Source organism: Periplaneta americana, chromosome 3, assembly GCF_040183065.1.
Source record: "Periplaneta americana isolate PAMFEO1 chromosome 3, P.americana_PAMFEO1_priV1, whole genome shotgun sequence".
NCBI lineage: Eukaryota > Metazoa > Arthropoda > Insecta > Blattodea > Blattidae > Periplaneta > Periplaneta americana.
In genome coordinates, this window is record NC_091119.1 from 142,489,998 (window position 1) to 142,515,960 (window position 25,963).

Sequence of the window (25,963 nt, forward strand, 5' to 3'; positions counted from 1 at the left end):
GGCCTATATAATTTTATATTGTAACATGGCTAGAATACAATAATGATTGTTCTGTAACAATAATTTATAACGTGCACACCAATAGAAATTGTAGTTTTCTATAGTATAGGCTGGTTCACAATAAACCGGGAACGGAAACGAGAACGGAAATAATGTTAAATGTACAGTATTTAAATGTGAGCATTCAGAATAGTTAATTGTGAATGCTTACCTTTAAATACATTTATTTTAAAAATATTTCCGTTCTAGTTCTCGTTGCCGTTTCCGTTCTCGGTTTATTGTGAACCAGCTTTTAATATTTTCATGTTTCATATCATTGTGTTACAAACAATTTTTTTTATTTAGTTGCTATAAAAGATAGCCTAATTACTATAAAGTGTAAACCATCTTGGACTATATAGCCTCATTTTCAACTACCATTATTAAAATACCAATTAATACTATCCGTACAATAACGAGTTTTCATGCGTTGAAGGGTTCCGTACAAATTTTACGGAACAAACGTTTGAGTCATGAGTCCTGCGCTAACAGGTTAACTCGCCGTTATTCGAGAACCAGTAAAAATTTTGAGTGGCCATCACTTTTAAAAGTAATTTCCATCCTTTCTCAACATTTCTCTCGCTTTGACCCCCCATCTAACGTGAAAAACAAAAAAGTTTTCTGCCTACAAAGGTGAAGTTGCAAATGTCTATTCTGAACACATCAATCTCCATCGAAGTTAATATTTTTTTTTCTCACTTTCCAAAAAATATTTTCAGTTCGATTTTTTTCCTATGTTTTCCTTAGACATTGAGCTATCAATCCAAAAAATTACAGCGCGATTGATCAAGTATTATAGGAGCTACGACATGATATATATTTAAAGAACCGGGAAATGTATAAGCCAATGCTTCCTATAGGAGCGCGGCCCGAGCGATATCGCTTGCTTATCAGTACTACAGTCCCGTCTAGACCTCCGAGACTGTCGGGAGTGATCTAGTATCGGTAATCTCGGGACCAAGAGAATCTCGTGTTCTCTATCAATGAGTCATTTGGCTACATTCGGTACGCGCGCACTAAGCGAGACTGTGGAGATTACGCAACCGAGAACGGGCGATAATATGAGGCAGTCTGCCCGACTCTAATAGCATAATACAAATTCAAGTAGTAATCGTCCTGTCATATTCCGAGATAAATTAAAAAGACGAGACGTTCTAGTTTCTCATTTCCGTTGTCACAGCTTGCTATTTATAACCAAAAGAATGCCGTCAAGTTGGCTAGCTGCCTTACTAGTGAAATCCCACGGTCTAAACATTTCAAATTATCTGCCACTTGGCATCTATCTGAATTGATATTTGGCCATCACGGAACATTAAGTGAAGACGAGACATCTCTACGCCAAATAAACTCTGCTACAGTAGTAATTAAACAATTTTCAACACCCTATTCATGCAAGAGAGGGGGAAGAATGGTACACACTGAACGCCATTTTGTCGGCAACAGATGTTTGCATACAAACACCAATTAATGTTATTGAGACATAACAGGCAGTTACATCATGTCATGACAGACACTTTTTAATTGACGTAGAGCTCATCTTCACACATTAGGTACTGACAGCACTACAGGACTGTCACTCCAGCGTTCAATAGTTGTAGTAGTATTTTATTTAACGACGCTTTTCACTGTAAATGTTATTCGGTGTCGACATTAAACGTGGGCGAGAAGTTTTGTTTAGAGCCCTCTGTCAGGGACAGGGTTCTTTAAGTACTTTAAAAATACGACAGGAATCAATTTTTCCTTTATACGAAGAAAGGGCTCGAAAGCTAACACCGCAACCCGAAGCTTATTGTGCTTGTCACACCTTTTATATGGGAATGATTGAGAGCTCAGCCATAGCCGGTTCCAAGTCCGATTGAGAAAGGAGGAGGGAGAGCAGCACATGTCAATAAAACAATCCGAGCTCAGTTAACCCGGCTGTCAGTACCCGGTAAACGTCACTTGCCCTGAGTTACGGGAGATGTCCATAACAGAGGAAGAGAGATTCTGGAATGACGGAAGTCGCATCCTTGCTCTCTAGGGGTCAAATTTGGAGAGTACATGTCAGGGAAAACATGGATGAAGACCTCAACGATAAAAGATTCCTTGAGGTAGGGGCACCCCCCCCCCTTGGGGTTGATACTAAAGAGAAGCAGGTCCAAAGGCTTGAAGGTGGCAGCTCCGCCATCGGTCTTATTCAGCAGTAGGCCAGTTACCTACTATGAGACTAATTACACAATCTCAAATTCCCTTGAAGAATAGTCAGACTGATGAACCAAATTAGAAAAGTACTTCAGATAGAAGAAAATTATCTTCTTGTTTCAACAGCCTACTTCCTCTTTTCAACCATCACTATCTTATCATTAACAGGCATCATTATTTTATAGTTACCAACAATCACTTGGCATTATTATCAATCATTATAATCTTCTAGTTTCAACCATCACTTATGATCATTATTATCATCTTTTCATTATTACCATTCTTATTATTATCAAACATTACAATATTCCCGTTTCAACCATCATTAGACTATCTTACCAATATCAGCCATAACCATTTATAGTTATCAACCATTACTTATCATTATTATTATTATCACGATCTTTACATAATTATAATTGCTATTATAACCAACCACTACTAGCTTCTCTTTTCAACCATCACTTATGATCATCATCATCATCATCATCATCATCATCATCATCACTATCTTTTCATTATCATCATTCTGATTATTATCAAACGCTACAATATTCTCGTTTCAACCATCACAATCTTATCATTATCAGCCATAATCATTTTATAGTTATGAACCATTATTATTATTACTATTATTATTATTATCATCATCATCATCATCATCACGATGTTTTCATAATTATAATTGTTATTATAACCAACCACTACTATCTTCTCGTTTCAACCATCACTATCTCATCATTATCAGCCATCACTTATGATCATTATCATCATCACTACCTTTTCACTATCATTATTATTATTATCAAACACTACAATATTCTCGTTTCAACCAACACTATCTTATCATTATCAGCCATAACCATTTTATAGTTATGAACAATTATTATTATTATTATTATTATTATTACTATCATCACGATCTTTTCATAATTATAATTGTTATTGTAACCAACCACTACTATCTTCTCGTTTCATCCATCACTTTCTCATCATTATCAGCCATCACTTATGATAATTATCATCATCATCATCATCATCATCATCATCATCATCAATATCTTTCATCATTATCATTCTTATTATTATCAAACACATAATATTCTCGTGTCAACCCTCATTATCGTACCATTATCAGCCATCACTATTTTAGTTATCAATAATTACTTAACATTATTATTGTTATCACGATCTTTTCACAATTATAATTCTTATTATAAGTAACCACTACTATCTCCTCGATTCAACCATCATCTTATCCTTTCGACCATCACTATCTTATCATTATCAGATATCAGTAGACCTATTTATAGTAATCAGTCATCACTAAAATAACATAACGCATGAAGAGTCTACCACATCAGAAAGATGGAACACATATAGAAAATTGAGCAGAGCCGCATTCCGGAGAAAGCATTTCAGTATGTTCCACGAGGAATAATAAATGTTGATCGTCCAAGGTTAAGACGTAGGCAATAGTAAAAACTATTATATTGCTGAACGTCTATATTACTTACACAGATTTCAGGAAAACACAAATAAAATATTCCGCTTTTAACGAAAGTACATTCATTAGCACTCGTCACTGAATCTTCTCCAGAGCAAAATCAATTCAATTCCAAACCTCATACCCCACCCAACACACCCTACAATCACTCTATTATGATCCTTTCCACACTGAATTCGTAATACTCCCCTGCGTGCTACATTCCTACTCATCGCCAATTTTGACATTACATTAAAATGGTGGCCAAGTAGCTCAGTTGGTAGAACTAAGTACTGGAAGATCCCGGTTTCAATTCCGGATGGTGGCGGGATTTTTCTCGCTGTCGAAACTTTCAGAACGCCCCGATGTTCACCCAACCTCGTATCAAATTTGAGTATCGAGTCTTTCTCGAGGGTAAAAGACGGTCGGAACGTGATGTCAACCATTCTACAGCCGAGGTCATGAAGGCTTCCCCAAGAGCTTCATGGCGTACCTTTACTTAGAATAAAATAATTGGACAAATCTTTTAATACATCTCACTCCGGAGTTACGCTTCATAAGTTGAATAGGCGTATGATCTTTTTCCCGGCTTTACAACTCACGGTCAGAATCTAAACATTTGTGGCCTCATTCCAGACGATTACAAAATAGAATTCCGTAATATAGCACAAATACAACAACCGTCCTTCACCTGGAACAACATTGGCAATGGAGATCCGAATTTATAACTGCGCCTTCGATGTAGGCTCAGCTATAAAGTTGTGTATATTAAAACAGTTGAGAACTAAACTTTCTTTTTCTGGACAAAATAGGCTATTACAATTTCATGAACAAAGTAGGCCTACCATCAATGCTCATTACTTTGTTCTGTCTCCTGCAGGTAACACGATCGATGAGACGTTTGATGATTAGGTCTATGCTAGCACAGTACGATTATTTAGTCCTGACAGTCGCCGGCGATTGCGCCTGGGTCAGGCGAGTCCATTTAGTTACGCCAAGGGGTGTTTGGGTTAGTCACTCGCTTGCCTTCGGAGCGATTGGATGTCATGCGTGCGGTAGAGCGGTATGTTTTTAGTACAGTTAAGCTGTACTGCATTCCTTTACCGACCGTTCGCCCATATCTCTACTCCGGAACTCTCCCCACTACTCCTATTACTTCCCCTCTTTTGCTTCGCCGAGCTGTTAGGACTAAATAATCGGTCTGTAAGGCAGTGTTATTTCGTGGTGGCTGAGTGGTCAGACCTTCACCCTGTCACAAGGGCGGTTCGGGTCCGAAAATCTGTCGGGGGCTGGAATATTCCATTTAATATCTGTGGGGGTAAGGCTGTAGTTGGTGCTTTTTATTGGGATTCTTCCATTTCCCCACGTTACATAAAATCATTCTGACCAATCTCCATTCTGCTATAATTTCTCGGCAATCACCAAATGCCGACTGCCGACACAGGGAGGGGACTGATCCAGAGTTGGATTATCTGCTCGAAACATGGATACTCAGCGAACCTTAGTGTAGTTAGTCGGTGTGCGTTGGAAATCCGCCTACCTGGACGGTAAGCGTAATAGATCTACCAGATCGTAGAGCTGAGTCGTAGTGACTCCCCACACATACATACCTACATACATACATACATACAAACATTACATACATAATCAGCTTGGGTGACGCAGTCGGTAGAGTGCTGGCCTTCTGTTCCCGAGGTTGCGGGTTCGATCCCGGCCCATGTCGATGGCATTTAAGTGTGCTTAAATGCGACAGGCTCACGTCAGTAGATTTACTGACATGTAAAAGAACTCCTGGGAGACAAAATTCCGGCACACCGGCGATGCTGATATAACCTCGGCAGTTGCGAGCGTCGTTAAATAAAGCATAATTTACCATTTTATACATACATTTTTACTTATGAATGGCTTTTAAAGAACCCAGAGGTTCATTGCCGCCCTCACATACGCCCGCCATCGGTCCCCATCCTGAGCAAGATTAATCCAGTCCCTAACATCACATCCCACCTCTCTCAAATACATTGTAATATTAGCCTTTCATCCACGTCTCGGCCTCCGAAAGTTTTTTTTCCCCCTCAGGACTTCCAACTAACACTGTAGGGCCTACATGCATTTCTGGATTCGCCTACACGTTCTACAAGCCCTGCCCATCTCAAACGACTTAATGTCCCTATACATACATACATACATACATACACAGGCCTACATACATACATACATATACAGAAATATATGCAAACACACATAATTATACATACATGCATACATACATAAGATACAAAAATAATGTAATATGCGTAATCAATAGACTATACTGTAATTTTTTGTGTAGGATACCTAGAATACAAATTTTTATCAATGCTGAATTTTACTTTTTATCGGAGATTTTGGAGAAAAATGTTTTTAAAATCACTTACGGCGAAAAAGAAGTTTTTTTTTTTGTTTCTTTGTTTCTATTTTCTTGCTTAATTTTTTTGTCATCCCGTCTGTTTCGTTAGCTGTTTACAGCGATTTCTTCAAAACATCTGGTAGGATATTGTTTACACTCAATATCCACCAGTCAATTTATCCGGGAATCATGCACCAAGAAATATAAAATTTTTAGTAAACAAATAATAGGATTTGTTTTAAATAAAACACATAATGACATTCAAAGCACAATGGCACGATATTCTTCGTTAATTTTTGCAGTACTACGCAGAATAAACTGACGAGGTAGACGAATCACCCAGTATCCACGGAAAGCTTCAACTAAGAGAAATAAATCATTATGGACGAATTTATTTCCACTTTTCGTCTCGAATTTAGTCAAAGTTTTCAAAATCCGAGGCTACAACATGGCAGGTAGATATAGCGGAGAACAGTGTTGAGTGAGCTGATTATTATTCAAGGATTTTTTTACCATACCTTACGAACATATCCTTTACGCGTGGGTGAACACTGAAGTAAAAGGAAAGGAGTCTCAGTAGATCACTAATGTATTTTAACACTACTTATGTATCCTTTAAATTACGATTTTCGTAAATAGAAAAATATATTATTAGAAATTATTACAAACAAACCCATACATAATACTAGCTACTTCATGTAAGTGTGTGAACAATTAATTACGTTACTAATACGTTATACTTATTTATTAACTAAAATGTATGAATTTTCGGATTACAGCGAATGCATTTCGTTTGTAATCGTCATGGTATTTGTTTGCATAATAAATAGCATCATTTATTTTTTTAATAACAGTTCAACAAAATATTTCTGTTACGTGTGGGTACCGATCTTATGAGGGAAAAGAACATATTTACTGCATAAAATATTTTAGCGAAACATGGAATTTATATGGAATTTTTATTTTATTTTTATTGACTTTTTGAAATGAAGTTTAATATTTTAAGGAACTAGAGTTCAGTGAGCTACGGCAGTAAATAGGAGTATTTTTCCTGTACCAAAAATAAGATTTTCACTTACAAAATCACCTGAACTTCCCGTGCGCTATTTTCTGCAGTATTTTTGTTCGTTCCAAAATTTACTTCGAAGGGAATAAAAAATTCTGTATGCATATTTCAGTATTTTCTTTGTTTACATATCTAAGCTTTAGTGACTACGAAGCCAACATGCTACCACACGGTTTGGCTGTTCCACGAACCATAAAGTAAGACGCAAAGTAAATATTATAAAGCAAAATGTTTTAATTTTCTATACACGTTGTAACATAAAATTTGTAATAAAATTGGTATAAAACGAGGAAGAATTTTCGAGAAAGTGACTTAGTTATTGGAAAACTGTAAGGCCAAGCAATCAATTCCAGCAATATGAGAAGAAAGCTATAAGAAAGAATACATTCACTGTGCTAGCACACGGACACACATCTTTTATAGGCTGCATTTACGAGAGGAACTATTTTTCCTTTGTCCTACGCCTCGGAATCGCCGAGCGGCAAGGCAGTAGCGCTGTACACTGCCCAGGGCGCGTAAATATCAAAGGTCACCACCGTCAAAATCCGCCCTGGTCCAACCCTCCGTTCAACATGCGTAAATGAGGTATCGACTGTTAACCAGAGGTTTTTAGCCCGAATTGTAGCCTGGGCAACAGCCTACGATATCACACTCGTAACTGCAATCCACGAGCCTCCCCCTTATTCTGCGTATGGATTGGCAGAACTGGGTCATATTCCTGTTTCATCCCTTCCGCGTACATAGCGCCTCTCTAGGGCATGATGGTGGCGTAATGGCTAACGCAAGGGTGAAATATTACGTATCAGATTCCTGTTTGCGCTGAAGAGACAGCATTATTTTGTTTGTTGAATATATGAAAGACAAATTGCTCGTGATTTATAACTGGAACGGGTTTACAGTGTGTCCTTAGCTGTATTGTTCATACACTTTTTTATGTTACTGTTTTCATCATTTTCGGAATGATAACAAGTATGCTAAAATGAACTCTGATAACACACGCATTTTGGTATTCACTGAAAATTAAAAACACAACCAATAACATTCGATGAATATAAAACAATTTATCTTCTCCTTCTTCCTCCTCCTCCTTCTCCTTCTATCAGGACGATGAGACCCTGTCCCGAGACTAATGGAATTATTAGTTCCACTCATTTGTGGACGGCTCTGAGGACGATAAAAGGTTGATAAAATGATTTATCACACTCATTTAACATTTTTAATGGACACAAATTTTTATGTTATTGCCTATATCTTCACACACGGAAATCAAGTCACTTCACTATTTTTAAAGCTTCTATAATGCAATTCTTTAACGTATTTTTAATATAAAAAATGTCCTCGGTGGTATAGTGGTTATCACACTGGCCGTTGGATCCGAAGTTCACAAGTTTAAACCCAGCAGAGTATGATGGAGTATGTTTTTAGACTTTAATGTTCTTAAAATAAGACAAATTTATTTTATTGTATTAATAAAATTCATACATAAAAATCGAAATAATTTTGAATTGTGTTCTCATAGTTATGAAACTAAAGTTATGAATTCTTTAAGATTGTTTGAACCAAACACTGCTACAGTATTTAATCATAGTAGTAATTTAGGCCCAAGAATATATAAATATTTATATTTAAATACCCTAATCTTGTCAATTCTAATAGTTCTAGTATTAAATTTAAAAAGTTATTTGTGGATTTTATAAATAAATAAAAATTGTAAATTTAAATTGATGTATTCTTATTGTGTAATAGACGTAAGACAAATTATATTATATACTTCTTAATTTCAATTTAGGATCGACCTGGTTGGCGAGTTGGTATAGCGCTGGCCTTCTATGCCCAAGGTTGCGGGTTCGATCCCGGACCAGGTCGATAGCATTTAAGTGTGCTTAAATGCGACAGGCTCATGTCAGTATATTTACTGGCATGTAAAAGAACTCCTGCGGGACAAAATTCCGGCACATCCGGCGACGCTGATATAACCTCTGCACTTGCGAGCGTCGTTAAATAAAACATAACATTTTTCAATTTAGGAATCCGCCCCTGAGCACGAGTTCTACTCTTTCAGCGGTGAAATAAAGTTTTTTTCTGTTTATATTATATTTTATGTTACAATTATTAGCAAAGTAAATAAATACAGTACATAAATGACTATAAAATCACGGCAGCAAGTAAACTATGGTCCCATATCTTAGATTCACGGGACGTAAAAACTACTAGTACTACCACTACCACTATTAGGCCTACTGATTCTACAGAGGTTATTTAGAGAAGATATTAAAACGGAGCAATGGTGGAATAATAATGATGAGGGAGCTAAAATAATCGGGGAAAATATTATGTTCACAACTCCTTTCTGCGCTTCAAATTTTGAAGAACATCCGGAAATGAAAGACATTCCAATAAAACATTGGTAATAGTGATTATGATAATTATGATGATCATGGTGATTGGTAGACAGCTTATTATCGAGAAAGAGGGAGAGTCACTTAAGAAGAACGAAAATTCTTTACATTTATCGGCATAGCTTGCTATCGATGCAAAATTGTCTACAGCAGTGATTTCAACCTTTTTCCAACATGTGACGCACTGAAGTGATTTTAAAATCCTACGGCACACTCACATAACCCTAATGAGTGGTTCCTAACCAGGGGGCGATTTCTCATAAAAACATGTATAATAAGATATATTTTTAACGTTGTTCCATACAGACACTTGTGGCGGACAAGATTGCAATGGAGGTTTTTCTCGAAGTTCTACCGTTTCTCCATGTTAGGCATCTACATTATTCCTTCAACATATCTCTATTCCATCTTCATTCCGTAGCATTATCCGAACGCCGGCTGGCCTATGAACGATTGGGGTTTCCTGTTCGAAGCCTGGGTACGCAGTGAAACTTACTGTGTTCAATCGATGTGGGTGGGGAATGCGCCTAATTTGAGGTAAGCGCAATAGGTCTAATAATGTCGCAGTGATGGGTTGTACTACCCCCACCTTTAAATCCAAATTTAGTTCAATTCAATATTGGTACGATATTCTAATTTTACTGACCTGGCGCGTCAGTCATCTTCTTTGCCGCTCGCACATTACACTGTATTTACTGAATGTTTACAGTCGCTTTCCTTGAAAGCTGACTCTTGTGGACTCACTTTTTTTTTTACTAATCTTTCACTTTCACTTTTCCAATTTTTCCTGCGATAATCTTTACTATTTTCATTTTCTCGCGGTACACCAGCGGATCATTCGCGGCTCACCGGTTGAAAATGGCTGGTCTATAGGAATACAATGCGTACTGAGCTGAGAATGATGTAACAAACAGAGATCCTGATTTTCGAAAAAATATATATAAGTACATATCTTAATATATTAATAATAGAATTCACGGAGAAAATGAATGACATATTGTGAAACAGCAACTGAAGAGATAGATTTGAAAACAGAACAAGTCCAACCACTGAAGTTGTCAGATTAATTAACACTTATGTTTAAATATGATCCTATTAACGTGATTTTAGGAATATCATTGGTATTTAAACATAATTCCAAAACCTAAGATTTATATTCTTCTGTAAGCTGTTACAAGTAGTCCCAGAAAAATCAACAGTTACACCTGTAACTAAAGTAAGTAGTTTAAAAAGTGGATTTTCACTATCTTGGAAGTAAATGCTTTAATTATATGAAACTTAATTTATACTACTATATTTTTAATTTTCATTTACAAATGCACACGACGAAATAAAATAGAGGAAACCCATCTTTAAATTTCTCCCTTTTGGGTATATCATTGTACCTTCGATTGAGGTTCTGTCTGATATGTATGTACGTACATCTATTATCAGGCAGTACATCTCACTTGACGACGTGTCAGAAGAAGAACAATTTATTGTGTACAAGTCTGATTAGTCTAATATGTAGCTAGTCGTCGATATATGCAATGAAGAACTAGCCATCATACCCAATTATGTCCTGGCTTAGTTGCCTAATGAGTAGTGCCTTGTTGGTATCACTTGTGAAGTTCAGAGATGACTTCGGACAGTTGACTAAACAAACATTAATATATATTCCTAAAAATTTATAAAAGTTACTATTCTGTAATGTTTATTAAATTATTTATAACTGAAATACAACTATATCAACCATTTTTTCGTACTCGCAGTTTTCACAATATCAACATATAAACAAAATTCTCCGTTTTGACTACTACATGATTCAGTTAATACTACTTTCAAATTGTTCTGAACAGTTTAGACGCTTATACTTACTGAAATACAGGTAGATATTATGACATAGTCTTTTATTAGGCCTATATATCACCATCACCACCACCACCATCGTCATCATCATTAGCTTTCTAGAATTGAACCACTTGACCCGTCTCGTACTCACTCTTTTAATTTCGAACTAATGCTATTATCAGAAACATTAACGGGACTCTTTACTCATGTGGTCACCATGGTGGAGGACAATGTTTAAAACAATCCAGGAAACATCAAGGCAAGTGAAACGAACACTAGTCCCTATGGAAGATAATTCCCGAAAAGTCAGTAGAAAATTCAGCCCGGGCCGACAGATTTCAGCTGAAAGTATTTTGACAGATTATTCAAGCACAATAACAAAACAAGCGAAGATAAAAAAGCTGCAACTGGTTAGGAATGCCATGTAACGACATACTGTATACTCGTAATTAATAGAACAGTTTTACTATAGGAAGGAAGAGATTAGGAAGCATAAACTATAAGGATAATCAGTTTTAACGTCGTTATAATATCTTCAAGAAAGAGGTCTTCTGATCAGTTTATTTATCACTATTGTGTCATGAAGTAACACTAGTCATTCGCAAATAGCTGGAAAATCCGCAATGTGATCAGTATGATAAAGGCAACACAAGGGACACATATCCAGTCGATTTGGGCGTGAAATAACAGATCCATTATTCCAACTCTAATTACAATAATAAACACAATGCACTTTCAGATCGATGTGTAACCTGTATCATTAAAATGTTCCGTCGAATTTGACAGTTTCTGTTAGTATTTATCCAAACATTACTCAGTGGCACAAAAATAGTAGTCCAATAACTGGTACACAGCTGTAACTCCTTCAGCTGATAAGAGTCACTTCGATTCCTAGTAGATCTTAATGAGATTTGTGGTTGAAAAAGCGAGTCTGAGAAGACTTTCGTTTCCCCAGCCATTATTATTATTGCTCCACTGTCTCCGGACCGATTCTCGATATCCTCTGTAAGTTGGAAGGATTATTAAATATGTATTTCACTAGTAAGGAGAACTTCTCGGAAATAATGTAGCTGTGATAACCTGAGATCGTTCTCTAGCAGATGCTGCGAGATTGTGGCCGGCGAAATGGTTGTAAGAAAGGTTTTTCCAACCAAAATCATTTTGTCATTCATCGATTCATCAATACTAGTACAGTCACATCACTATTTCATCATCTCTGAATAAGCTGTTTTAAATAAAGAACTGCAGAAAATTATATGAAGAATTTACAATAGAAATAAATTCAATCTCCTTTGTAGTCTCAACGTTTATAATTAATAAAAAAAAAGGTAACGTTAGTCTTACTGTAGGCCACAGAGATCCAGAGTATAACGTAAGTTAGGGCTTCCTTCTTTAGGAAAGTAGGGATACCATTCATATTTGCTTGCTGTCTTAAACCACAGTCTAGTATATACAGTCACGAAGCTTAATGCGTAGTAAATATGCATCCATAGATAGTTGCTATCCACTAGAATCGCTACTATCGCCTCACCACAGACAATGCGAAATAGTACCTGCACAGTCTATTGTTCCTAGTATCCTCACAACTCAAGCTTCGTGACTGTATATACTAGCCTATGCTTAAACCTCAAACAAATAAAGTACTTACTTTGGTTAGAATATTAGTTGACCACAAGAGAGGATAAAGCAAACTGGAAAACTGTATATATTCGAAACTGCGATCTTCCAATCTTTTTTATTGTGTATCTAATTTACTAATTAATGGATATTTTAGAAGGAATGCATGAGAAAGTAGGCAGGAAATAAATGTTGGCCCATTTTACAGATGGATAAAAATCTGCGTGTATGATTCAGGAAAGTGACTACGTAAATATTATAGCAGAATTTACATGTTAAATGAAAAAAAAAATAGTTCATATATTATTAGGGATGGCTCATACAGAGAAGCATAAAATTTGAAAGTAGAAAAAAAAAAGACAACAAATGGAGAAAGAGTGAATCTACATTACAGGGAAAGAAGTAATAAAAGAAGATACGGACATAAATACGGTATTATTATATTATTATTATTATTATTATTAGGTAAATTTTATCGCATTAGCACATAATACCAACTACTTGTGTCAGTCCGATTTTAATATAGTTCAGCAACGATGAGTCAATAATAAACACTATACCGAATAAAACTAATGGCAGGTACTTGACTATTCCATCATTCACCCATTTTGTTCACCGGGATAAAACTATTTCAAGTAAAATGCGACTAACTGAGGGATAATACTGCAGCCTATCCAGAAAGCAAATAAATAACTCGTCTTTAATTTCTGAAATAATTATTACTTACTTACTGGCTTTTAAGGAACCCGGAGGTTCATTGCCGCCCTCACATATGCCCGCCATTATCACCATTATATTATTATTATTATTATTATTATTATTATTATTATTATTATTATTAGGTAAATTTTATCGCATTAGCACATAATACCAACTACTTGTGTCAGTCCGATTTTAATATAGTTCAGCAACGATGAGTCAATAATAAACATTATACCGAACAAAACTAATGGCAGGTACTTGACTATTCCGTCATTCACCCATTTTGTTCACCGCAATAAAACTATTTCAAGTGAAATGCGACTAACTGAGAAATAATACTGCAGTCTATCCCGAAAGCAAATAAATAAGTAGTCTTTAACTTCTGAAATAATTATTGTCGCCATTATATTATTATTATTATTATTATTATTATTATTATTATTATTATCATCATCGGTTTTCTCCACTATAGCTTAAATGGAAGCGTTTCTGGCCACAAATAAAATTTGCTTGCCTTCGATTCCTAGAAAGGAAAAAAAAAACTGAATTTCTATTTCTCTTTGCCGGGAACTGAGAGTGTACTCCATTTACCTTGTGACTGTCCTGTGTTCCTTTAAGCGGTGGTCTTGCGCCATGGTGGTCACAAAACCGCAGACCACTAGTTATGGATGCGTAGCGTTGGATAACAAATCCAATGAGGCTAGAACGGGTCTAATGACTAAACCCTTGAAAGGAGATGATCGAAGATGATGCGATGTCTATTGTTAATAATAATAATAATAATAATAATAATAATAATAATAATAATAATAATAATAATAATAATAATATTTATTTTTACTTATTACTGGGTATTAGAAATTCAACTGCACGAATCATTGAATATTTTTGTAGACTCATCTACTTGTTTTTTTTTTTTTTTTTTTTTTTTTTTTTAACTTTGAAGGGTATTAAATCAATATTACGAATGAAGTGGAAATTTAAGAATAATATTTTCATGAAAGCAAAACAAAAGCGACCTGCTCAATTCAACCTGACCTGAACAGTTTTAACGATGATAACTGCGTAGTGGACAATACAGGAGATAGGAACTTGATTGAGGGGTTGTAAGATATTCTCGCAGTCCATCCCGCAACTGGATGACCTACCGTGGGCTCCACCTTGGTCGTGGCCGCAGCACTCATGATTCACTCACTTGCTGTTGCAGTAACACTTGCACACACTCACTCAGTTAGCAGAGACTGAAACCCTACCACCGCCGCTGTCCGAGAGAGCATCCCCTCTCACCCACGCCACGCAAGCGTCGTGACGCCGCTACAGGGTGCTGTCTTCGAAGCCGGCCCCCGCACGCCACGACAGACCCGCCTTTGTGGGAGCGGACTCCACATGAAGGGCACGTGCCGTATAGGACGCTGGAGTACGCTGTTCTCTGTTTATGTCGGTCATGAGTTCAGCCTGCCTGGCTACTGAAATCAGGGTCAACACCCGCCCGCACGAAAACAAAACCCCCAGCCAGGGAAATCCTCTGTCGTTATTACGAAAGGTCACACAGCTTCCCACAGTTCATGGATTCCATGCGAGGTTGTTCACAGATCAGTCCATTTCCTTTAAATCTATTTCTACGTTCAGCTTAACATGTACATTATTTATGTCAACATTTAGGTACATCCATATGATGTAGACCTCACAATATGTAACATGTATTATTTAGAGATAAAGTGTGAATCTTCCATTACTCTCGTATAAGAACTCACAAACTTTTGTACAACGCGAGTCTAAATCTCTTTCCCCTGCCTCCAGCAGGTTTACCTACAACTTCAAACCTGCACGTAGCAAATATGATTACATTTTAATTTATAAATTTATAATTCGCATAATTGTAAAATACTTTCCATAATTTTTTATTGTTATTAACGTTTCATTTGATACCTATTATGGTTATTACTGTAACCCTTATGCTATTCTACAGGGACATAATTTTATTTTTACTAACATTCTTAATATTAACCTGGCTATACCTTTGGATTAACGGTTGAGAACCGGAAAACCGTTTGCTACCCCCCTTCCACGACTGGAGTTCGATGATACTGGCGTAAAATATAAACAAATCACTTCACTAGATGTAGGAGGGAAGAAAAGTAGTTCATCCATTTAGGTAAATTAGGAAACATCGCAATTTTGAGTTTGATAATTTTTATTAGGTTTTTGTTTAATCAAAATACAGTACAGTATTAACAATAAGTGTTTTTACTGACGAACTGAGTTATCCATGCGAACGTATTCATTATGCAGCGTATATTATACTGTCCACAGCACATTAGCGTACAATATAGAGAATGAAATTAAATTGAAAAATAATCATAATATGATATTTAAACACATTTTCGAAAATAGTGGCCGTTCATTTCGATACAGACTTCAGTTCTTTTGTGCATATTATCACACTATAGAGTATTGTACCTAATTCCAATTACCAGTTTCGTTCTTCGTGCTAGTAACTCAAGTTGAAATAATTCTGTACTAACTCTATAAAAAAGTACCTTACGTAGTGTAACTTCAATCTTCACTTCTGCCCGATCCGAAAAGATAAAATTACTCAAACATGCTATCTACTGTCCGTCCAAGTGGTTTTGTCGCAGGATCGTAGAAAGGGAGGAAATAACGTGACAGTTAATTACTTAACGAGACCCTTTTATTTAAGTTTAAACAGTTGTATAATATTACGTAGACGTCCAATTCCTAACAGAAATTAATGTTTTCAGAAAAGAGCCAAGACAGCCCACCTACTAGACTTTACAGAGGGGCAAGCAGAATAGGGTGGGGGAAATCGGGATGCGACGTAGGCAAACGGACGACAGTACCTGTGCGAAAATATGATTCAATATTGAAAGTTCTTTCGTCACTGGAAAACGCGAACATATTTCTGGAACATACTATACTCACTAACTCAGTACTATTTACTATGACCGTTAGGCGACTTTTCGTTGGAAGTTTACCAGTAGAGGGGGTGGGAGTGAAGTACATTAAAAAACTCAGATACAATAAAAATTGAAGTAAAAATAAAATGATGTCCCTGTATTTTCATTTATAAATTTAGAATTTGCATAATTGTAAAATACTTTCCATAAGTTTTATCATTGTTATTAACGTTTCAATTGATACCTATTGTTGTTTTATTGTAACCCTTATGCTATTCTATTATAGCCACCGGCGTACAATCCAGAACTGCGTTCGGGCTATTATTCATATGTTCTTGATTAGATGGATTTGGAAGGTAAACTCACGAATTCTAAATGAGGCAGTAGAGCAAGAGCATCTTCTGCGGACCTCTGCAAAAACAACTAAGGAAGAGACTAGTGAAGTGGTTTGTATGGAGTGTGGCATTGTATGAGGCAGAAACGTGGATATTATGACGAAGTGAAAAGAAGCGAATAGAAGCATTTCAAATGTGGATCTGGAGAAGAATGGAACATGTGAAGTGGACAGACAGAATAAGAAGTGAAGCTGTGCTGGAAAGAGTGGATGAAGAAAGAATGAAAATGTTCGTCCTTAGATAAGGTCCAGTTACATAATATAATACTAGAAATTAAGCGATATAATACAATTTTAAGTAGAAACTGAGAAAAAACAATGGCTGAGAAAAAGAAAAGAAAAAGGAAAAAAGTTAAATACTGAACAACTTCAATTTAAATGAATATAATATTTAATTCTCTTACTGAAAATGTTATCAGGGTTATTAATTCTGAGTTTATAATGAACTGATTGTTTATTCTTGGTCCATAACAGAAATAATGAATTTTCCCAGATTATATATTCAACTAAAAGAAGTACTGTCAATTTCTTATATGTAATACAATAAATATGAAGAAAATCGTGTGATAATTTTACTATTTAAGTGCATCGCAGTTGTATGTTTGATTTGCAAGAAATACCGGTACCTAGCAAATTGATTAACAACATGAATGAATGAATGAATCAACCAATCAATCAATGACTGAAAGAAGAAGAATATAGGATATAAGAACGGTGACTAATATACAATATTCAATTATATTCTATTCTATTGTACCTATCTTACCTGCATGTAGCAATTAACATCGATTTATTTCCGCTCGGCGAGCTTGATTATTTTTGAGACTGTTTCCCATGGCAACTAAGTTTGGACGGGAATTGGGAGTAAGTGCCAGAAGACAGGTGTAGGGAGGTTAGGGAACGCATAGGAACTTACGACCTACGAAGCCAAATTCTAAATAAAACCGGTTCTGATCAACAGGCCGCTGTAAAAGAAAACAACAGAAGTTGGCAGAAGTTAGTGAGAGTTATGTTCTATTGTATGTGCACACAATGTATTTGGACACATGGAACAAGTGTCTTAAATGGGACGAGACTGAATAAAACGCTGTTTTGTCAGTTGAAGACAGCATGGTTGCTCTTCAGAAAAACATTTAACAGAAATGTTAAGTCACGTTCCTTTCTACTACTCAACCTGTAGTGTTTCCGTAGAGCCCAGAGGTTAGGCAAAATGCCTTTTTTTAAATTCAGTATATGTATTAAAGACCTATGAGATAAACACGTTTCCACACATTTGGGGACTATAGGCCCAATTTTTATTTTGGCTTTTTTGTCTATTTTAAGCTCCCGTTGCTTATTTTAACGTTAAATGACTTTTTTTTAGCCTTTTTACATCGTTATTGTGCATTTCCTATATTTTTAATGCATTTAAAATAAACCGCACATAAATTATATTAAAAAAAAAACAAAAAAGAACGGTTCTACAAATTAAAAATATATATTCACCTCACACAAATATTTGATGAGAATCTTATTCTCCAGCAATACATATGTTCCCAAGAAGTCGTACACTTTTCTCCCCTACCGATTCCATCTTTTATGTCACTTAACAAAGATGTTTGAACTGTATAACCCTCAGTGCTCAGATCACTTCGGGGTTTACCAGCGAAAGAAAGGGGATGAGGGAAGTATTAAAAGCAAGTCTCCAGGTCCCGTTACTGTTGTCGCTTGCATGCACAAGTCACGCGTACTTTGAAGTCTTTAAGTCCTTCCCACTCTCTTCTTTTTGAGACAATACAAAGTCGGTTTTTCCCGATCTCTGGAAGAAAGTAGAGACAGTCCTTCTGAAATAAGTTTTTTTTTAATTTGCTCCAGTCACTTCAGTAGAAGTAGAAAGATTTTTTCCCACCATGAAAAACGTTCTTTCTGACAGGCGGCTGACTATGACAGTTGACAACTTAAAAAAGAATATTGTTGTGACATGTAACCAAAGAAAGTGAGTACCGTATGGGAGAGTTTATTAAGTATTTGTCTATTTGTTGTCTGTTTCCAAGAATAATAAATGCTATTTCACTGCCTACTTTTACTATTTTTAGTGCCTATATGCCTGCCTATTTTAACCAAAATAAATGCCTAAACATCCGGACTCTAATGATGATGATGATGATGATGATGATGATGATGATGATAATAATAATAATAATAATAATAATAATAATAAAGAGCTTCTTCATAATCTTCAGGTAAATTCACTGCAGAATTATATGCAAGATATCCCCTTCCCAAAAAGTCATAGAATATCTACTGACAACTATGTAAAAACTGCGAAAATACTTAATGTAAAATTTAATTCTAGTTACACAGGCCTACGCTTGTTTGTAAATAATGTCCTGCAACTAGGTTTTAACTCGTGAGCTATACAGAGTGAAAGTAATATAACTATGTGCAGATTTTAACACCTTATTCCTTGGATAGACTACACAAAAAATTGTAATACCATTTTAATTATTATTTTCCCAAATGAATAGCCTATCCTTCTCAGAAAAAAAATAGTTTTCCCCTAGATGTTAACACTGTTTTACTCGATAAATACTATAAGTATGATTCTGATTGTTATTCTTATCATTACAGAAACTGATAAGGAATGATTTATCCATTTGCATTTTTTAAATAAAGCGGACGGTTTTCTTGCAAATTAAATAAGACGATGTCCACCGTTGTGGAGTAACGGTTAGCACACAGATGTTCAATTGTAACTCGTACTAGGTAACCCCTGGCGTAAGCAACCCGCAGCGCATATTCTTCACTGTAAGGTCTTTTTTTTTTCCTATTTTATACGAAAAGTTGCTGACCTTAGCAGAGCATGCTTGACGTGCAATATCTCCTGGTTCTATTGGCGTTTGGACACTCATGGGTTAGCGTGTCTGGAACCCGGGTTCAAATCCTGGTTCGGACAAATTACTGGCTTGGTTTTTTTACGAGGATTTTACTCCTCAACCACTTGATGCAGGATAGCTGGGAAAATTTCGTTGGACCTCGGAGTTATTTCGACTTCATTAATTTTAACCTCATTTGTCATTTTCAATAGTTTCAGATCGACCAAAAGATACGGCAGACGTGATACCGTGATTCACCTACAGATGTCATGTCTGAGGAGCTGCACAGATCACAGGCGTAGGGGCTTTCATAGCGGACTACGGCCGATCCGGAAGTGTAGATCCCTCGGACAGATGGTACCTTGGTGAATCGCGGTATCTATGGTGCAGCGATCTTATGGTGAAATATGTCTGTACCATATGTAAATGCAAGGTGACAGCATAAGAACGTATTTGTAAAGTCTAACCATGTCAATTGATGTACTAAGCTAGTATAACGTATCATGTAAAATTAGGAAGTAAGATGGACTCTTCTTGCACGCAGCTAAAGGAACCCTCAGAATAGAGTTTCTTGCAGGAAATATCCGGTTTTCTTCACGGTACATATGTGGTGAGAGGGAGTGGCATAGCCTTTCACACGACCCTAAGCATACCTAATTCCCTTCAAGACTGTCGCCCTTTGAGAAAACATTTTATTTCTCAAAGAAGTAATTAAAGGGTCGAAAGGTTATATCACATCCTGACCCAATATTATAAAAGAGGAGGGACATTGTATCCCGTGTGTGATTTCTCTCTGGATCTTGCTTCAGGCAAGTCCACTTAAAATTAGAACATTTATACCAAAATAAAACATCTATCTACTGACTATTGATTCTTATTACTGCTGTTCGTCGACGCCAGGACCTAAGGGTCCAACCCACGTGACTAAAAAGTAAAGACTGTTCTACACTACACCACAATCTTCAGGTCAATATAGGATGCAGAAAGACGTAGTACGTGAATTGCGAACAGATGCCATCGATCTGCAGAATATCAACAGAGAGAGAAAGGACGTTGCTCTTCACGCAGACTCCGTCAGATCTGGATGTCACAGCCGCGTAGTTGAATCGATAAGATGGCAACAAGCAATGAATCACGTACTCACAGAAATACGGTCCTAAGGACTTCAACAATCATTCCACAATAACGATGTCAGCACAATAAGCCTTAGGCTACGGTGCAAGTCTTCGGGCCCTCCTCAGAAAGGAGAAAAAAAAGGAAGGCATGAAAAGTGTAAATGAAACGAATTGCTGTAACAAAATTCTCTTAACTCAGCATAAAATCATATAGCATGTGCAGATGATCGAATCGCGGTCCCTTATGTGTAAATGTCTGTGTTAACGGACCAAGCTACGACTGGGATTGTGATGGGAATTCAACCCTCTCTCTTCTTTACGATCCTGATATACAGGACGGCAGGAACTGGGCAATATAACAGACGAGGAAGCCATTCACAAGAAGCGATATCCACACCGGGAGGTAAAACGTCTGGATCAGGTTGCCATGGAACAAGGCGACTCCACGGGTTTCCATGTATAAAACTGCAGGCGACTGCAATTAAACCCTCCAAATGCGAGTCGTCATTCGTCTTTGAATAGAGGAATGAAAAGTTCATCAGCTGACTCGGCGCGACGACAGTAGTTCATGTAAAGTGCATGATGGAAGCGGTCTGAGATAACAAGGCTTCCAGACTGTGCAAGCAAATGCCAGACAGTTCAATAGAATAAGCCTCTATTGCTGCTAATATTGAATATTGCTATCTGCATACGGAGACAGTAGCCTATATTAATCATAATCATAAAACAAAAGGAAAAGAAAATCAGACCCAGCCGTAACTGAGTCAGCAGAAAGTTTCTCAATAAAAGTGACGTAGAATCTCGGACAGATTTTGTGAATAAAACTGCTGCAGGGAGCTATAGTCCGGGTTTTTTCACTTTATACCCTAAGGGTGAAACCTAACCATTTTCCTCCTATTTTTTATACTTAGTTATTTAAAGACGTTGTATCAACTACGAGGTTATTAAGCGTTGATGGTTGATGGTATTGGCGATTTTTTACTTTGATATTTAACGACGCTGTATCAATTACGACGTCATCTAGCGAAAATGAGGCCGAGGATTCGCCATAGATTATCTGAAATTCGTCTTACGGTTGGGAAAACTTCGGAAAAACCCCAACAAGGTAATCAGCCCAATCGAAGATCGAACACGCGTCCGAGCGCAACTCTGAATCGGCAAGCAAGCGCCTTAGCCGACTGAGCTTCGCCAGTGGCTTTTTCCTCCTATTACTTCATAATGTTATTGGGTACTGATTTTTTAGTTGTCAGGTTAAATTTCCTTTTGCCAACTTTGTTTCCAATTTCGGTACTGACAAATATTACAATTGGCTGTTACTTTCTAACTATCAAGTTGACAGCATCCTTTACCTTTGAAGAATCTACAAATGTTCACGAAAGGAAAGTTACTAGCGAGTGTTATTTGAAATTTGAACGTAATTAATAATATTAATATTAATACGTAATATAGTAATAATTAATCATTAAATAGTATATATTTTAGTGGTATTCGGTGTTTGGAACTCTTACAAATTATTTCATGTGGTTAAAAAAATAAATTTTTAGGTTAGATCTCATAAATCATAAACTGTTTAGTCAAACCAATGAATTTCATGGTGATGGACAAAATACATTTTAATATTAGATTGCTCGATTAATGAATGAATCACTCAATCATATATAAATAAATAAAATAATATTTATTATTATTGTTTCAGTACATAGCACTGTGATTTTACTTGATTTGGTGATATCTTTTAACAGTTGGAAAAATTGAAAGAAGACAGCCATATTAGTCTCTTAGGAATTAATCTCACGTGAACCATACTAGATCTAACGTATGTATAATGTAGCTGCTGCTGATGTACTTACGGTTTTTAAGGAACCTAGAGGTTCATTCCCGCCCTCACATAAGCCCGCCAGCGGTCCCTATCCTCAGCAAGATTAATCCAGTCTCTACAATCATATCCTACCTCCCTCAAATCCATTTTATTATTATTATTATTATTATTATTATTATTATTATTATTATTATTAAACTTGGACTCTCACTTTGAGAGAGAAACAGAGGTTAAAGATGTTTGAGAATAAGGTGATTAGGAAAATATTTGGGGCTAAGAGGGATGAAGTTACAGGAGAATGGAGAAAGTTACACAACACAGACCAGCATGAATTTTATTCTTCATCTGACATAATTAGGAACATTAAATCCCGACGTTTGAGATGAGCAGAGCATGTAGCACGTATGGGCCAATCCAGAAATCCATATAGAGTGTTAGTTGAGATGCCGGAGGGGAAAAGACCTTTGGGGGGGCCGAGACGTAGATGGGAGGATAATATTAAATGGATTTGAGGGAAGTGAGATATGGTGGTAGAGACTGGATTAATCTTGCTCAGGATAGGGACTGGTGGCGGGCTTATGTGAGGGCGGCAATGAACCTCCGGGTACCTTAAAAGCCATAAGTAAGTAAGAACATCATAACATAATTACCAATAAAATCAGAAATAATCAATCGGCATCAATTTCCTCATCATCATTTATAATCAATAAATTTACTTTTACGAACTGTCACTTTCATATTTATTTCAACAATCTGTCCACCATCAGCAGATGGCCACTAGGATCTAAACTAATTACAGAAATAATAATATTTTTATTTTCCCTGGAAGAGTTAAGGCCATCTAGCCTTTTCTTCCACTCAACCAGGATCAAAGCACATACAGAAAAATACAGGCCGGTATATAAGTATTAATTTAACAAATAATTATAATAAATAAAAAAATAAAAAAGAGAGATTGAATACATATGAATATAACCACAAACAGGAAACTACATTCTGGTATACAAGTATTAACTTAAAAGAAAAAAATTAATGCATATGAATATAATCACAGAACTAAAGGAGTAGGCTTATTCTAACAAATTAGAAAACGAAATGTTGGCAGACCTAAAAAATGTTAGAAAGAACAATACATTTTTTAAATCAAACAAAACTATGCGAAACGAGAACAGTCCAGTAAGCCTAATCCGTGCAATTTAATGATTATGATTATGATAATACTAATAGTTTTCACTGCACCTATGTATTTTCTATATTTAGTTTTGGCAATAGCCAATTAAAGGTTTATTTTGCTGTTGTTGCAACCATAAATATCAATACAAATCACCTTCACTGCCACCAAAACCATTCCGTTTCCATGGGTTTAAATATATATATATATATATATATATATATATATATATATATATGTAACGAGGAAAGCATTCTAGCACTATACAGTCATTACACTAGAACTAGGCAGAAGTGGCGGGTAGACGGAAAAGACTATTTTTCCTTGTACGCATATTCATTTTCTATCGTTGGTTAGGATACTTGCCAATGAAAGAGATTTCGTCAGTGGGCATTAATTTTTCTGCGTTCTTGCCAGAACGCCATATATCACGTGACAGCCACAGAGGCAGAAACTTTTACAAAATCTTACCGAGGCGGCAGTACCCCACACAGCCTACACGGATAGAGGGCCTCCTGAAACGTGATTTACGGTCATGCGGAAAGCAAATAAATTGAGAGAGCAGCTTTAATTTGGGCGGGAGATCGTGAAGGAGCAAAAGCAGAACCAAAAGGCAGTGGGAGAACCCCTTCGTTGAGCTGTCATTTCTGGGTTGCCCTAGAGTAGTAGCTCATTGGTGATGCGATCAACGTAGTAGTAATCCAACACTCAAAGTAACACAAAGTCACAAGTCAAGCTACGAAGCGAGTCTATAGTGAAAAATACCCAGAAATCGCCACTTCTCTGTCAAAAATTAAACCTTGACATCTTAACCACGTTCGTTGTAAGGAATTGTAGAATATTGCATTTTTCTCCATGGTTATGGTCGAGTGTTCAAGGAATAAAATGTTACGAAAATTTCAAAGTCTAACGTCAGCTGCCTAGTAACGGCAGGGGGATTTAACTCTCACGATGATAGTATGTCTTCATAGAAGTTCCTTACTTTACTGCATTGGGCTGGAGAGTTGCTACCTGTGTTCCGATGGGAATGATGGGGAAAAAACTGGTTATAAGTGTTGCCAGTAAAACAATTTAAAACATAATTGGGCCTATATTATGAATACGGTACTCATTATTTACAGGTTGGTAGTTTATAACATTGATGTTATTATTTAACTATAAAATCGTCTCTTTGTGTAGATGATTTATAATTTTAATCGATACAAAATAGCAATATTAGCCAATTTTGTTCAGCTAGTCAGTGATTAAATATTGGCGATCCTGTTACGTTTGGATCTAATAAACATTAGGCTATACGTTGTTGTGAACAAATCGAATAGCAGAGGGAATGTGTTATCAATGGTTTTTAGTTTAAAGTTCAATTATTATACACTACCGGTCAAAAGTTTTTGATCAGCTATGAAAACAACTATAGGCCTATACTTTATTTCAATGTACAGTAGTGACAAAAAAACCGGACCGACGGAATAATCCAAGTCCCGAAATGAGCCACTGCGCATGCCACGCCCGCATTCACAAGATAGCGAGTAATCTATTGAAATTGTTGTAGTTTCGACTGCTGACGTAGCCCATTTCGAAAGCCATTAGAAAATAAGCTGGTAAAATTCATGTTCTGGGAATAATAAGTTAATTAAGTAGTAAAATATCGCTGCAATCGAAAAGTATTGGAAATAAATTTGAATAAGGAACAAAAAAAAGTTTCCTTCCCAGGCAGGATTCGAACCACGAAATTCTTAGTTACCAGTCTACGCGCTCGGCGTGAACAAGGCTCTGAAATCAACTACAAGGGTAGGTCCTTTTTTTTTTGCCACTACTGTACAAACACATCGGAAAAACTAAATAGACCAACAAAATAAATATTTTCTCTCTCTAGCATTATGATATGATAGAATATTCAAAACGAAATCCCTGTTTTAACCACAAATCCATAGTTGTGATAGGTTATCGAAAACTTTTTACTGGTAGTGTGTATAGGGGAGAGTCGG

General features: G+C 36.3%; 1 protein-coding gene across 4 annotated transcripts in view; it reads right to left on the reverse strand.

The window, feature by feature from the left end:
• Positions 1–25,963, reverse strand: part of LOC138696580 (uncharacterized protein ZK1073.1) — a 349,355-nt gene that overhangs the window by 103,361 nt on the left and 220,031 nt on the right. Inside the window, exon 1 of one of the 4 annotated variants that reach the window (XM_069821720.1) lies at positions 14,855–14,984. The exons of the other annotated variants lie outside the window; for them this stretch is intronic. Within the exon in view, the coding sequence (XP_069677821.1) occupies positions 14,855–14,890 (36 nt within the window). The 5' untranslated portion in view covers positions 14,891–14,984. Of the gene's footprint in view, positions 1–14,854; positions 14,985–25,963 lie in introns of those variants that run through there. 4 annotated transcript variants of the gene reach the window in all.